We start from the raw sequence: 15429 nt of genomic DNA, 5'->3' as shown, positions 1-15429 counted from the left end.
GTGCACATGAAAAGATGAAATACATATTCATTTTTAATTTCAACATTTGGTGAAGTAATGTTTGATTGAGAAGATACAATGCTGCTGCCACGCACACAGTGCTTGTGCTGAATTGGCAGTGGTGCTAACCAGGTATTAATAGAAGTTTTCCTGCTTTGCTTTTCAATTTCAGGCCTGAAAGCACATGAGTGTGATGTTAACAAATGCTGTGAGAGACTCAGGTTTCACTGATACCTCTGTAGTCACAGCCATCTATGCTGAGGCCATATCATGAACAGCCAGAGTCATAAAGAACTCAGATTTGAAGGAAGGATGTCACTTTGTCCCAAACACACCTGTCATTTGGAACCTTTAGAAGTTTTATCTGTTTCATTTTCATGTAGCTAATCATGCTGAATTTAAACTATACACTCAGACTATATATACTATATAAACCTTTCAGTTATACAGATATGTGGAGATGTATGAATATAATAGAAATATTATTGCCTTGTGAAGGCTAACTGTGCAGAAAAACTGATTTATATTTTGAACATATTATTGCACATAAGATGATTTAACAGTGGAAAATGTAAATATATAATATACTGCACAGGGTAAATGTGAAGGATTAACAGAATAATAATATACAAAATAAGAGTATATAAGGATATATTATGCAATACAATAATATATTATGTGTAGATATTAGTAAATACAACATGCAACCTGAGATTGAGAAGAGTGCAGCTGTATGTTGATGTTGTGAGCTATGGGTTTTGTAAGATACACAGTGCTACATTATGACATGCTGGTGTTAAAGAGTCTGACTGCTGTTGGGATGAAGGACCTCTGGCAGCACTCCTGAGGATGCAGCAGTCTGCTTCCACTTCCTGCTCTTTGTGTAACTTCAAATGTGACCACCTCATAGTTTTTGTGTGTGAAGGAAATTATCTTTGGTATATATATTTTTTTTCAGTTGGAGCTCAGTAATGTGACATTGATTCCTTGTGGTTCTCTGCTGTCAGATTGGCTCAGACTGGCTCAGACAAAGTGCATCTAGGGAATTAAATGCTGACTTGCTAAGAATGAACAGTGTTAATGTGAGTTAATTTAGGGTATGAAGGGAAATGACTTGATTGGTAGATTCAACTTATTAAATAACAGACTTTTTAATCTTTGACCTTGGGGGAAAGTATCAGGTATTTTCAAGTCAATAGGCTAAAGTGAAGTCACAAGTCATTTGTGTCATAGTCCAAGTCACAAATCTTTTTTGATTCTGTCAAGCTGAGGCTAAAGTTGTCACATTTGTCATGTGAGTGTTGAGTCTATACCTCTACAAAGCACACAAGTCAGGTCAAGCTAGATTCACCAACATGACAGTGATTTTCTCAATCAGCTTCTTACAGTGAACAAGAGAAGGAAAAGCTTCAGTTATTGTACATAACAGATTTCTGTATTTTCTGTTTTAGCGATGGTTTTCTTACTAGTTTCAGGTTGATGGGGCTCATGTCACATATTTCCTGTTGGAGTTTAGCAACATTTTTAATTAAAGTGATCACAGGTGGGGGCGTTTTTAGGGTTAAACTGATAGATCATAACATAAAAAATGATTTTTCAACCCTAAATTTGAACTAATGCTTATTTAAAGCCACTGTAAATTTGGCTTGAAATATTAAAATGCATATATGATATCAAATTAGTTTTCTCATTAAGCATCCACAAAAATAATGAAAATAAACATTTGTCATTTTTAGGAAACCTAGTCCAAAAACACCACATTTTGCAGTTTTGACTATTTATCAAGACTGTGCTGAAGTGGCAGATCACATTTTGATTGACAGTTCTGAGTTACTTGCTGAAGATCGAGGCAGCTGTAGACCAACAACTCCTATGAGGTTAAAAAAAAGGAGGTCATAGAATTAATTGTGCTATTTTTCTGTGGTGGATTTGGGTTTCCAGTGGCTTTAATCATAAATATTTATTGTTATGGAGGAATACTAAATATTTTAAACAAGGTTTTCAATGGCTTTCAGTATACTTCAAAGGCCTCCACAGTCATCACCACAAATTTGCAGCAAGTGTATGAGCCACAGAATGTTCTCTAAGCAAAAAGGGGTCCTACCTACAATGAAAATGGTGTAACTAAGGAAGGTGAGCACTGAGTGCAGATCTAGTAGAAGAGTAGTAAATGGCAACATTTTCCTTTCCTTTATCATTTATCAGCTGTAATTATCCCAACACCATGATTCATAACAACTCCCGAAAACTAAGAAGAGATTTCCATAAAGAATATGTATGCAAAGATAGTATTAAACAAAACTCCATCTTCTCCTCCACCTGACACTCTTAGAACCAGTGCAAAGACGTTAACACATGCTGCTCCACGAACACCTCCAATACAAATCACACCTTCGCTCATACTCACTTCTTGCGGAGGCGAATGTAGGCTGTAGAAAGGTTGTTCCATGCCTCTGCATTCTGAAAAAGAGGAAAAGGGGAGGGGCATAGAGGAAGTAAAGAGTAGTAGCACATAAAAAAGAACATATAGATGAATGGTAGGAAATATGCAATTTTAAATATCCAAAAAATTGTCATCAAACACATGGGTTCCACTGATTGGTGTGTGTGTGTGTGTGTGTGTGTGTGCGTGTGCGTGTGTGTGTATGGATGCGTGTGTAAGCACTTACATCTGGCTCCAGTCCCACACACCTCTGGAAAGCTCTGGCAGCTCCCTCATAGCCCTCCAGAGCAAAGTAGGCACAACCGAGAGAAAACCACACTCCAAGCTGTCGAAACACACACACACAAAAAAAAATAAAACAATAAACATGACTCCATGCACAAGTGTTTTGAAAAAATATTCCAGAAACTATTTGTTAGCACAAGAAACAGATTATTTAAATCCTAACAAGGCTAAAGGCTCTGTCACACATGCAAACACAGGGAAGTGACCATGGCCTGCTGATGCGAAAACTGCACGCATATCTTGGTTGAGGCAATGATTTTGTTGCTCAGCAAACAAAGATGAATTTATGCATGTGTGACTGTGCTGTAAGAGTCGACATACAGGCAATGCTATCTTGATTCTATTAAGTAGGTGTTTACCATGTTCACACTAACACCATGTTAGCTAATAATGCTAATATTTGCTCATTAGCAATGGGGCTGGGCTGTGTTCATTACGTCTCCACCTTGTTTATTGTTTTTTTTATTAAACCTGCCCAGTTAGGTGAACCCAAGACACTTGGTGGCAGCCATGTTTATCCTCTGTGAGCTGCTGTTTACTTAGTTTAGCTTCCTCATTATAGCTGGCCAACAATAAACTTCAGAGGCTGAACATGACTCGGTTACGGACATGTGGATCATAGATGAAGCCATGTTAAACCCAGAAGAGGGATGCATGATGGATGCTTGGATGTGAGAAATGATCTGCTGCTCTCTTTGCTGGTGATGGGCTGGTGAACATTCTCTCTACTCACATGAGAAAGTTGGCTTTTCTGTTATTGGACCACACTCCTGATACTGTCAAAAACGACCTCAACCTTGAACCTTGATAGACCAAAGTATTGGAAAAAGTGAAATTTTGACCTGACAATGCTGGTTGAAGAAAAGCCAGAGGACCACTGTGGTTACTATAAGTCATTCTGAGGAGCACATGAACGTCTAATGCCATGGCAATACATCCATTAGCTGTTGAGATATTCCCATCAAAACCAAGACTTTCTTTTTTAGGTGCATGTTTTGGGCTTTTCATTTTGATAGAGGCAGCTGAAGTTAAGACAGGAAAGGGAAGAGAGATATGGCATACATGCAGCAAAGGGCCACAGGCTAAAAGCAATCCCACAGCAGCTGCAGAGGACTGATCTACCAACTAAGCTACAAGTGCACCTTAAAACAAAAACTTTCAACCTCATGGTCCTAGCTGAAAAGTCATGGATCATCAGAGTCATGAAGATATATTGTTTTGGAAACCAAATTTTGTGCCAATCCATCTAGGGATAGCTCATGCACATAATGCAGTGCTTGCTAATTGGTTTCATCGCAGTTGCTCTCAGTATTATATAAACTGGTTTCAGTTTGGCAAACAGAAGGTCTCAATTTTTCTCCATCAGCTGAGTTACATTCTACCAAAAGTATAGTGAGGAATTTCGGGTAACCACCAAAAGAATGAGATCATGGATACAAGTTGGTAAATTTAGATTCCATTGCATGCTGTTGGGGCACAGTCTTAGAGACAGGCTGTGAGTTGAAGCTGGATGAGAGCCATTACTTCTTCATATTTAAAAGAGCTGTTGAGGTGGTCCAGAAATGAGGTGGAAGCCTCCCAGTGGAGACATTTCAGGCATGTCCATCTCTGATGGATTCTAGCCTGGGAATGCTCTGGGATCCTTGGGAGAAGCTAGAGGAAGTAGCTGGGGGACAGCAGCTAGGCTACTGGTCTGATATCAAAGCAACTTGGACAAGGGCAGAGCATTGATGAATGGTTTCTGTTAAGACTGTATTTAGATCACATTGTAGACTAGGTATATCTAGGTTATTGATAAAATTAGTAGCTATTGCAAGCCAATGCCTATTCCCCCACAGTTAACTAACATTTATTTGGGTTCTTTGTTTAAAGGACCAGTGTGTAATAATTACAGGAATTTATGTACATAAATGAGATATATTATATATAAGTATGTTATTTATTATTATCAATCAACGTAAACTCATAATCTATATGTTCCCGTTACTTTAGAAATAGCCATTTATAGTTACATACTGTCGGGTCAACTTACGGAGATCATCATCCTGAACCGTCTACGGCAGCGCAGAGCGGACAAACTGCACTAACAGTGAGTCTTGGGAAGCCCATGGCGACCTTACATAGACGCCGCAGCGTAAACACGGAAGTAGACGGGGAGGATAGACGCGGGTGATTGCTGGCAGACCATTTAGCATTGTGAACCTTGACTGGCACAGTTTTGACAAATGGAGGATCATACATACACTGTACCAGAACAAAAAGCAGCGGACAGTGAATCCCCGTCATCCAAGAAGTGGAGACGCGAAGAAAGTAAACGCAAGCATGACAGGAAACGGCAAAAACACGAATCAACATCGGCATAGCATTTACACGTTGGAAATCGCTGATGGAGGACAAACGTTTTCACAGTGACGCCGAGGTTGCCTGTTTTCTGCTGGACAGGTAATTCATCCTACACACATAATTGTAGTTTGTTGTGAGATAGCTTTCGCTCGCCATTTTGTCTGCTGACGGCCACCGTACTCTTGGTGAGAGAGGGGCGGTGTCGGGGTAAATCCTCTTAGTTGCAATCTAAGGTTTGAATGCTAGATGCCACTGGAAATCACACACTTCTCCTTTAAGAAAGACAGAGACAGATTCAGATAAGGGTGGGAATCGAAAACCGGTTCTTGTTGAGAACCGGCTCCCAGTGTTTCACTTCCTTGGAATCGTGTGCCAATTTTGCAAACGACTCCCTTATCGATTCCAGTCGGCGCAAATGACGTCACCACGCACATTGCAAATACTATCAATATGTAGAAACATTTTCACACACAGCATGCGATAACTCTGAATGAATGTCACGTTTTCGATCCGCTCCGGAGTGAATCTCAACCCAGCAGCAGCGGCACCATTAGCACGTCCTCTGCTGTTAATAATGGGGCTGCAACGGATCGCAGTTGATCCGTGTCCCGCACGGATCGCCCTCTACGGTTCGGCACGCATGTGATCCGCGGACCACATGTGAGCATCATAGCTTTACTGTCACTGCTACTTTTGTATAAGTTATAATTCCCAAAATCTCAATGCAGAGTTGCAGTGAACAGACAGGACAGATGCTGCTGTGTGCAGCACATCTCTGTGAAGAGCGACTGATTTAAAAACCGTCACATCGCCTTGAGTGAAATCCAGACCATAACTTTTTTCACTGATGTAACTATGTTATCACCAAAGAAACAGATCATAAAACTGTGATGTTCATTGAAACTTTGGTGATATCAGCTGTCTTAACTTCTACACAGCTCCTCTCTGCTCACCGGTGCAGCTCTGTCTCACCCCGTCTGTGACACAGTGTGTCTGCTGATTGATTGATCATGACTTCTAACCAATCAGATGTGCTGTGCTGTAGGCGGGACGCTGAGCCAGAATACAGAGCGTAATTGTGTATTATACTGTACAGTGTATAATGATCTAATATATGTATAGTATATACATAGTACAGCACTGTATAAGTTTGAAGTTTTTAATATTATTACCATTATCATTATTATTATCATTATTATTACATTACATAACTGTGGTGATAATTACAGACAGACAAAGATCAAAGACAAGTGCAATTTTAAAATAATTTAACCCTAATTTCACTACTTTTTTCTTTTTTGCTGAGCCGAAAAATGATCTGATCCGTGACTCAAAATTGATACGATCCGAACCGTGAGTTTTTTGATCCGTTGCACCCCTAGTTAATACTGCAGGTAACTAACTAACACTGCCTATCATGTTAGCGTCATTTGCCTCATTGTAAAACCTGCTATTACTAACTGTTAACTGTTAAGGTTAAATGAATGCCTTCTCATGCATTACATTTAGATGACCATGACGAGAGACAGAGTCTGACTGGCTCAGAGGCTGGCAGTACTCGCTCCAGTTCACGTCTAGCTTCCTGTTTGTTCTTCTTTTTTCCAAATGAGAATCGATAAGAGAATCAATAAAGAACCGAATCGTTAAGCAGAATCGAAAATGGAATCGGAATTGCAAAAATCTTATCAATTCCCATCCCTAGATTCAGAGACACATTTCTTCAATATCCCAAACCAGTCTAGATGGCAGGATCAAGGAAACTTTGTTTGTACCTGCATGGTGTTGATCTTGAGCGACTGCTCGAAGCAGTCAACACACTGCTGGAACTCTTTGTTGTGGAGATGCAGCAGGGCTTTGGAGCGCATGGCTCTGGCGCTGCGTCGACCCGACAGCTCCCACGCCTGGTCGTAATATTGATGGTCCCTCAATATGTCTCCCAGTAGGCAGTACAGGCTGGGTGTCTCCTTCTTCTCCAACTCCCTGCGAACAATCTCCTCAGACTGAGCAAAGGAAAGGAGAGGGAGGTCAGAGTGAAACATGAGACAGTTTAACTTAAAAGGAAAAACTAATTTTATACACAGAAAATGTTGTACACATCCGATCTATTCTTTAAAAGGAAACTTTTTCAAGTTGTCTTGTATTTTTTAATATTGCAATCCAATTGCATTTTGGACTTTTTATTGTGATATTATCATACCTCGATTTCTGGTATCGTTTCATCCCTAACAAAAAGTTTATGAACAAAAGAGATAGAGTAATGATATGTAAAAACACAACAGATTGAATTTAGGAACAGTTTGATAGATAAACAAAGAAAAAAATTAAGGTAGGGGTTATGTTACAGGTAAAGTGACTTGCACTTGTTGTACCTCACCATGCTACTACATGTCTTGTATTGCTACTGGACTGAAGTGTGGCTCATACTGCTGTTGGAATAATGAACAGATTGTTTTCTGTTTCCAAATCCCTCTATCTTGATTTAGATTGTGAAGTGCGCCAATCTAACTGCTGAAAGGCTGAGGCCCTCTAAGGCCTGACAGAGCCTTCGTTTCACTGCATTCCTTTGCTGAATCTTCCTGTCAGAGGGCTGACACTGGGCCAACAGACTGGAAACAAGAAACCCAGCCATTCTTTCCTAAACTACACAACTCTGAATAGGTTGTATCCAATACAACATTCTGCAATTAAAGAGAATACACAAAGCTTCTATTACAGCCTGTACATTGAAGATAATTAACCATACACTGTCATGTTCATGCTGGCATGGCTATGATAAAATGTTTATATATTTTATATAAAGATAAGTCTTTTTAACCACAACAGAGATATGATGTAGCCACTGTACAGCTGCAAAATGATGCACCAACATCCAGGACATCAGGGCTAAGTGCAATAAGCCATGTCTTGTACTCAGTGTTGGGTGTAATGTGTTACAAAGTAACGCGTTACTGTAATAACATTACTTCTTTCAGTAACTAGTAGTGTAAGGCATTACTCGTCTGAAAATGGTAATATTATTACAGTTTTCCCGAGCTAGTTACTTGCGTTACATTTGCCAGTAGCACCTTCATCACACACAACGCACACAACACAGAGAACAGAAGGGAAGGGGAGGGGGGCATGAATGGATCAGTGATTGGTCTGGGTTTGGCACGAGGTATCATTTACCATCACCGATTGGTCGACACCCGGCAGCCGACAGCAGAGCTGCACCCGCAAAGACAGATGGGAAAAAATGAAAGCGTCAACAACGGCAAGCTCTTTTTCAGAGGAAGGTTCCCAGCAGCAGAAAGCTAGTCTCGACAGGTGGAGATTCAGTCATTATTTTCAATATGTTCAACGGAAGGAAAATAACTTGATGGTGAAGTGCACACTCTGCCCGGGGAGAAAGCTGCTCTCCACCACTTGTAACTCTACCTCCAACTTGAAGAAGCACCTGGAGCGACAGCACAGACACATCAAGCTTGTTGCGAAGCGACGGAGTGACATGAACGAGCAGCAAAAACTTTCATTTGAGCATCTCAGGCAATTATAGAGTAATTAAGAAAAAAAATGTAACTAGTAATATAACTAGTAATATAACTAGTTACTTTCTCCAGGGAGTAATAAAGTAAAGTAAGGCATTACTATTTTTGAGAGTAATATGTATTATATTACTTTTTTGAGTAACTAGCCCCAACACTGCTTGTACTGCAGCACTGTCTGACCTGATGCACTGTCTTAAAATGCAACACAAACACTAACACGAAGCAGAGAAAACTAGTTAGCCATGCTAAATAAACAGCCATTACACCAGTGCTGTAATCAAGTCAACTTAAACTGAGACCAAGTCAAGACCGAGACAAGACCAAGACCAAGACATTGAGAGGTTAAGATCAGCATTGCGGTGTGTAGCGTTCATGTCAGAGGTGACATTAGCTATACTTTTAAGTTCTGTATCAGATTTTCTACATCCCTAGTCAATGTGTAGATGTGTGGTGGACTGTGGAATTTTAATGGCTGTGTTTGAAATTGCTCTGTGTGAAGTCTGATCTTATCTTACTTCTTCTTATTTGTGTAACTATTATTACCCCTGCCAAAAAGACTATGCTTTGAAACTGTTTCTTAGGCTGTGTTCAGACTGATTTGAGCCCTGCGTGAAAAACACAGCCCTTTTTTCATTTGAATGAGGCCAGTCTGTTGCCACAGCTGGGGGTGCCAATACAGGGGGCCCTGGCAAAAAACAAAACCAAGCTCAACTTTTGTTGCAACACAACAAGACATCATCCAGAAAGGCACTGTGGTGACCAAACAAAAAAATATCTATATATCTGATTTAAGCAGCTTTTATTGTACACATAAACATAAATAATTTAATTAAAACTATGACAATATTCTGAATTTGAAACAGGTCATGTAAACATTATTCTGTTTGATATTCTGAATTAGGCCTTACTCAAAGTGGAGCATAATCTGATTAACATACAACTGTGGTCAAAAGTTTACACACACTTGTAAAAAGCATGTATATCATGGCAGTTTTGAGTTTCAAATGATTCCTCTAACTCTTCATTTTCTATGATGGAATGACATTTCATGTCTCTTTGTCATAAAAAACAATCATGCATTTTGGTTCTTTCATAAATTTACTACAGGTCTACTGCAATATGACAAAATCTGCCGGCTCAAAAATATACATACAGCAACTTGAATAATCAGTTTTGGTGTTGTAGAAAGTTGTGTTAATCAAATTTTCTTAGTGCTGTGGCCTCTTAAGTTGTTGTGAGTAATTACAATTGACTACAAGTGTTGATTTCTCTGAGCCTATTTAAACAGGGCTCATTTGATTCACTCATTAGACACAAACGCTACAATGGAAAAGTCCATGGAGCTCAGCTCAGATCTGAAAAAGCAAATCACTGAGGTGAACAAGTTGGCAAAGTCATTTCAAAGCAGCTGCAGATCCCAAAATCAACTGTGCAAACAATTGCTTGTAAGTATAAAGTGCATGATGCAGCTGTGTCACTGCCATGATCAGAAAGAAAACACAAGATATCACCTGCTGAGAGATAGTTGGTCAGGATGGTCAGGAGTCAACCAAGAATCAACAAAAAGCAGGTCTGCAATGAATTAGGTGTTGGAACACAGGTGTCAGTGTCCAGTGTCAAACATGTTTTACATTGACAGGCTGAGAGGCTGCAGAGAAAGAAGGAAGTCTTTGCTCCAGAAGCAGCACCTTAAGGCTCAACTGAAGTTTGCTGCTGATCATGTGGACAAAGAAAAGGCCTTCTGGAAGAAACTTCTGTGGCCATTTGTCCACAAAGATCAAAAATATCTTTGGTGATTCTAGAATTAAAGTTTTAGAATGGCCTTCCCAAACTCCTGACTTAAACCCCATCGAGAACCTTTGGACTGTGCTGAAGAGAACAGTCTTGTCAGAAAGCCAACAAATTTAGTTGAACTGCACCAATTCTGTCACCAAAATGAAGAGTTATAGGAATCACTGGAAACTCAAAACTGCCATGATATACAGTACATGCTCTTTACAAGTGTATGTAAACTTTTGACCACAGCTGCATGTGGGATGTAACAGTGTTATTCATCTTTTAGGAGAATTCATTCAACACACATACAGCACATACTGAATATATATCTCAGTTGGGGTTTTTACAGCAGTTTGCAATGCTGGGGAAGAGATGCATGTGCACAAGAAAAGCCCATTTTTATGGTGGGGAAGGAAAAACATACTTTTAAGTATCAGTCAGCCAACAGTCATCAGTCATTGATTTTAGACATGCAAAAATCTTGCAATGCTGACCTTTTCAAGCAGGTGGTTGAACGAATGGAAGAGAGAGGCTGTCTTCATGGTCAAACAAGTCCATCACCCATGAAAAACTGAAAAATACTCTTATGCCACAAAGAAACTAAATGATTGAAGTGGGTCCAGCCATTCCACTTTTCCATAATCTGAGTATACATGGCTGCATGAATATTATCATTTTCATGAACCATGTAAACAGCTTTATGGGAATATTGTCATTCTCAGAATAAAGATAAAAAACAGATTTTATGCATGTAAACGTAGTTGCTATGGAGGGGAGAATGAAGCAGTTTAGTCAGGAAAAGAGAAGCCATCATTACATAGAGATCAAACCACTGCAACCAAGTGGACTGCCTTGTTATTTTGGACCCAAGTGGCTACATAACATGGACTATTGGCTGGGACTACCACAGCACATGATTTGAGACAAGAGGGGAGCAGGAGACTCTTATTATTTGCCAAAAGCACCTTGGTAATCAAATTGTAGAGACAAAGCAAGCTGTAATTGAATAACAGAGGTCTGGCAGCCTGTCAAAGTCCCACTGAGAGTTCTGGACAGACAGGAGTCCAGTCAGTGATCAGCTTCCACAAACACATGACACTGTCTGTCTGCCTGCGCCTAATGAGTGCATTTGTATGCAAACATAGGTTGCTGGTGAGCCTTGTGTTTACTGGCCTATATGAATGATTATGTGCATATATTCCTTGAGCATTAGGCATGTATTTAATGCTGAACATATTCATACTGTGTATATGAATGGTAATGAAAACACAATAAATTGTACATTTTTTACAATAACAGTCTACACAATGGAGATGTGGGTAAGAAAACATTAGTTCATGGTACTCAGATTGATGGTTTAGATGAGAGCCAAGACACAAAAGATGATTTAGAACAGACATGAGATGGGAAATATTCTGTGGGATAGTCACACAGATTAAGCCAAAATAAATCCCAGTTGCCTGTGAACATGTCTGTAGCAGCTACACACCTTAACTATAACGCTGCGGTCTGGACTCTGCCATCCACTTGAGTTAGAATGCTATTTAAAACAATATATATTCATAGCAATAGTTATTGTGGATGGCCCTGAACCTGCGACTCGTGCCTCCCCATGAAGGCTAAGGACTGTAAGAGATGAAAGGGGCAGCTGCATTCTGGTGCCCTTAAAACATCTGGAAGATAATTGTTCTAGTTTGTCTGCTGATTTGGCTGCTCACCAGCACAGTCACCAGGTGGAGCTGCAGTAGAGGCTGTAAAACACACTTTATGGAGGATATTAAGTTACTTTCAAACCCTATGCACCTGACAGTCACAACTGCCATTGCATTAAAAAAATCCCTTCCTTTTGAACAATGACCATGCCCTCATGGATTCTGCGCCGCAGAAATCCAACAATATTTCTGCAGATTTTCCACAGATTTTAAACAAACAGAGATGCTGCTTGTGAAACTCAAAATATTATCGAGCACATTACCAGTTATTAAGGATCCCAGCAGCATTGCTTGCTGTGGACCCCTATTATTTTTGTTCCTATTTCTCTCCACTAAAACGTTAAGACAAGATTTCACTAAAATTGACAGGTGGGTTGCAATTTCCACTCAGTACTCAGGCAAGAAAAATGACACTCAATGACCTCAAGGTGGCGCTATGCCAATTTACGTTTTTGCAATTATCTTGAAATTGGCTTCAGGTAGACTCAAAATTCTTTCACCATTTAAATCTATTAATTCATCTGCATTTCTTCTCATTTAGTCTTCTGCTTCAAAAAAGTAACATTTTGTGACTTTTTCGCTAGTTTAGCAAAAATGTATTTTTGCAAACTCTGAGTCAGCATCACCTATAGACCTTGCTGATCTAAAGTTATCAAAGGAATTTTGATTCATTGATCCAATTGGATTTTATGAGCCAATCAATTTTCACTGAAATAGCTAATTTTCTAAAATGTGTAATAACTTCTGAATGCAATGGGATATAAACGTGGAAAGGTTCACACAGGTTCAAACCCCCAAAGGAACAACTTCGTAGCGGGTAGATGGTGAATCCCTCCCACTACTAAGGCAGGTATACTGACACTCACTGACCTCAATATAATGTTGTAACATCACGTTTTAGCAGCTTGGCATAGAGCCAAAATGTTTCATATTTTTAAAAGTCATCAGCATCTCATCTTCTGTTCTCAAAATGTCTTTTTTAAAAAGAAACTTTCCTGTTAAAACCTGCTTCCAGGTCTTGTTAATTAATGTATTTGTTTGTATATGTCTTGAAGTGGTAACTGAACTATGACCATAACTATAAAACAAAAAGTTCTAAAATCATTGTGGTGTGGACTCCTCCATCCACTTGAGTTAGAACTATATTTTTTTTTTATAGATATAGTCCTTGGTGAGGTTGGCCTTTAATGGTTAATGGTTTGGTAAATATATTTTTGCTCTCTGCCCCACAGTGAACTTTGTATGTATTTAAAACCCACCTGTGTTGTGATTGGCCCTGTGTCCTACATGTTATGCTGAATGAGTTTTCCAAAAAATGTTTAAAAAAAAAAAGGTTCTATTAAAATCTACTCCTTATTTCTTTCAGCCCTGCTTCAGAAATTTTGGTTAATGTATTGTGTGTGCTTATCTTAAATTAATATTGTCTATATCATTACAAGCAAATAAACATTCCACGGATTTTCATTCTGGATCAATGCTGAAAACATGATTAGTAATTCATTCAAACCAGAACACACAGACAAATGTGTTTAGATTCAGTGGCTTACAATTCACAGGATTTGATTCCCTTCAATATCCATCGCAAAGAAATGTTCATAAATCCACTTAGAAATCACAGAAAAATAGATGCTCTATATAACTCCAGGACTTGTATCATCATATTTTTAAGTCTTCTTTAGTATCAAAATAATCTAGTAATAGTTGTCTGTACATCATGGGTACATTGTAAACAGGGACTGCTAATAGCTAATTTAACATACTTCCAGTCAAGCCAGATTGTATTTCTATAGCCCAGTATCACAACTGTCTCGGGGGGCTTTACAGTGTACAGTTCTTCTGGCATCAATACAAATATGGGCTAAAAAAAAAAAAAAACAAGGCTCAAGCTTGCCGTGTAACTCAATGGATCCTGTATACATTCCCCAAAGCATTACACAAACTGTCATTTCAAAACACAGAGCCTAATTATCCACCAAATAGAAGGAAGACCAAGAATAATTACAGGACTGACAAAATCCAACAATAAAACAGTTTATATTTTTTGATATTCCTGTGGTTCAGTATCAACATTGTTCATAGAATGGTGTCACTCTCCTCTATCCATTCATATACAAAATTCTCCCTGTGTTGAAAGCCTGTGGACACACAGAACAAACACTCAAACGATTTGGGATTGTGGCTGAGGGAATGACAGGGTGGGTGGGGGGGTTCTACAGTTATTTCAATTTTGTCTCCCCATAGTGTCAGATTTTGGAGAAACATGCATTTAACATGATCGGGGCCAACGATTCTGCCTTGATGATGATTTAGAGTTTATGCAGACCTATGAAGAGACTCCTGTCTGCTGAATGAGCATCAAACCTGTCAGAAGCACAGTTATGTTTGAATTACAACTGACAAATAGACTTGACATCCTGTAATTTGAGCTGTTAACAACATAAATCTGCATAGAGATACAGTTAATGAAATGCATCAGTGAACGTCTGCTACCTAGAATTGTCCTTTTGGCTGTTGGCTTGCATGAACTCCTGGTGTTCTTTCGGGTGACACTTTTGCAGATGCTCAATTACATTAGTGGTCATAAATTTTATGAATGTGGGGAAGTGGCTACCGCCTGTCAAGGTGACCATCTTTGCTATTGGTTGGCTGTGATTCTGCCCTTAAATGTTGGAATCAATGCGACGAAAAAGGCACACCCCTTAATTCATGCATTTCACTCACCCAACAAAATGTCTGTGTAACATGTAAGTTAACATCATATATTGTAGAGATGTAATGTTAGTTACCCATCAGCGCTGCATGTTTATATGTTTACATTTGTTGTAACTTTTTGAAAAATACAGTTTGTTGCATCTTTGTGATATAATTAGCTCAGAGAAGGTTCATCCATCAAGTAGACCTAAGGACGGCCCAGTCTGTATTTTCAAAAACTCTGAACTGAGGGTGTAAGAAAATGTTGATACAGTAAAGTACTGCAATACTGCATCGATTGTCATAAATATTGGATTATTTCTGTTAAAATAACAATTCATGACACAGGTCTTTTGTTTTAAACAATCAGTCACAATACATGCGATTTTTAAAAAGCTAATCACAACACAGGTGGTTTTTAAAACAGCCAATCACAACACAGCTCATTTTTAAATCAACTAATGGGAACACAGGTTGTTCTTAAACAACTAATCACAATGTAGCTGATTTTCACAAGAGTCAATCTCAACACAGATTGGTTTTAAAACAGCCAATCACAACACAGGTCTTTAAGAAAAACAATCACAACACAGGAGGTTTTGTTGTGTGTGTCTGTGTTGTAACTGGCTGTAACAGCCAATCATAACACAGG

At 39.1% G+C, this 15429-nt stretch overlaps 1 protein-coding gene across 1 annotated transcript in view; it reads right to left on the bottom strand.

Annotated features, from left to right (window-relative positions):
* ttc27 (tetratricopeptide repeat domain 27) overlaps nucleotides 1-15429 on the bottom strand; it is a 111652-nt gene that overhangs the window by 19387 nt on the left and 76836 nt on the right. The window contains exons 13-15 of the mRNA XM_084735822.1: nucleotides 6844-7071; nucleotides 2670-2768; nucleotides 2408-2460 (exon numbers count right to left, since the gene is read on the bottom strand). Coding sequence (XP_084591948.1) covers nucleotides 2408-2460; nucleotides 2670-2768; nucleotides 6844-7071 — 380 coding nt within the window. The remainder of the gene's footprint in view (nucleotides 1-2407; nucleotides 2461-2669; nucleotides 2769-6843; nucleotides 7072-15429) is intronic.

Source organism: Lutjanus erythropterus, chromosome 14 (genome assembly GCF_056507025.1).
Source record: "Lutjanus erythropterus isolate fLutEry1 chromosome 14, fLutEry1.hap2, whole genome shotgun sequence".
Taxonomy (NCBI): Eukaryota; Metazoa; Chordata; class Actinopteri; order Lutjaniformes; family Lutjanidae; genus Lutjanus; species Lutjanus erythropterus.
Note: the sequence above shows the minus strand (reverse complement) of the source record. Positions and strands in the feature narration are given on the sequence as shown.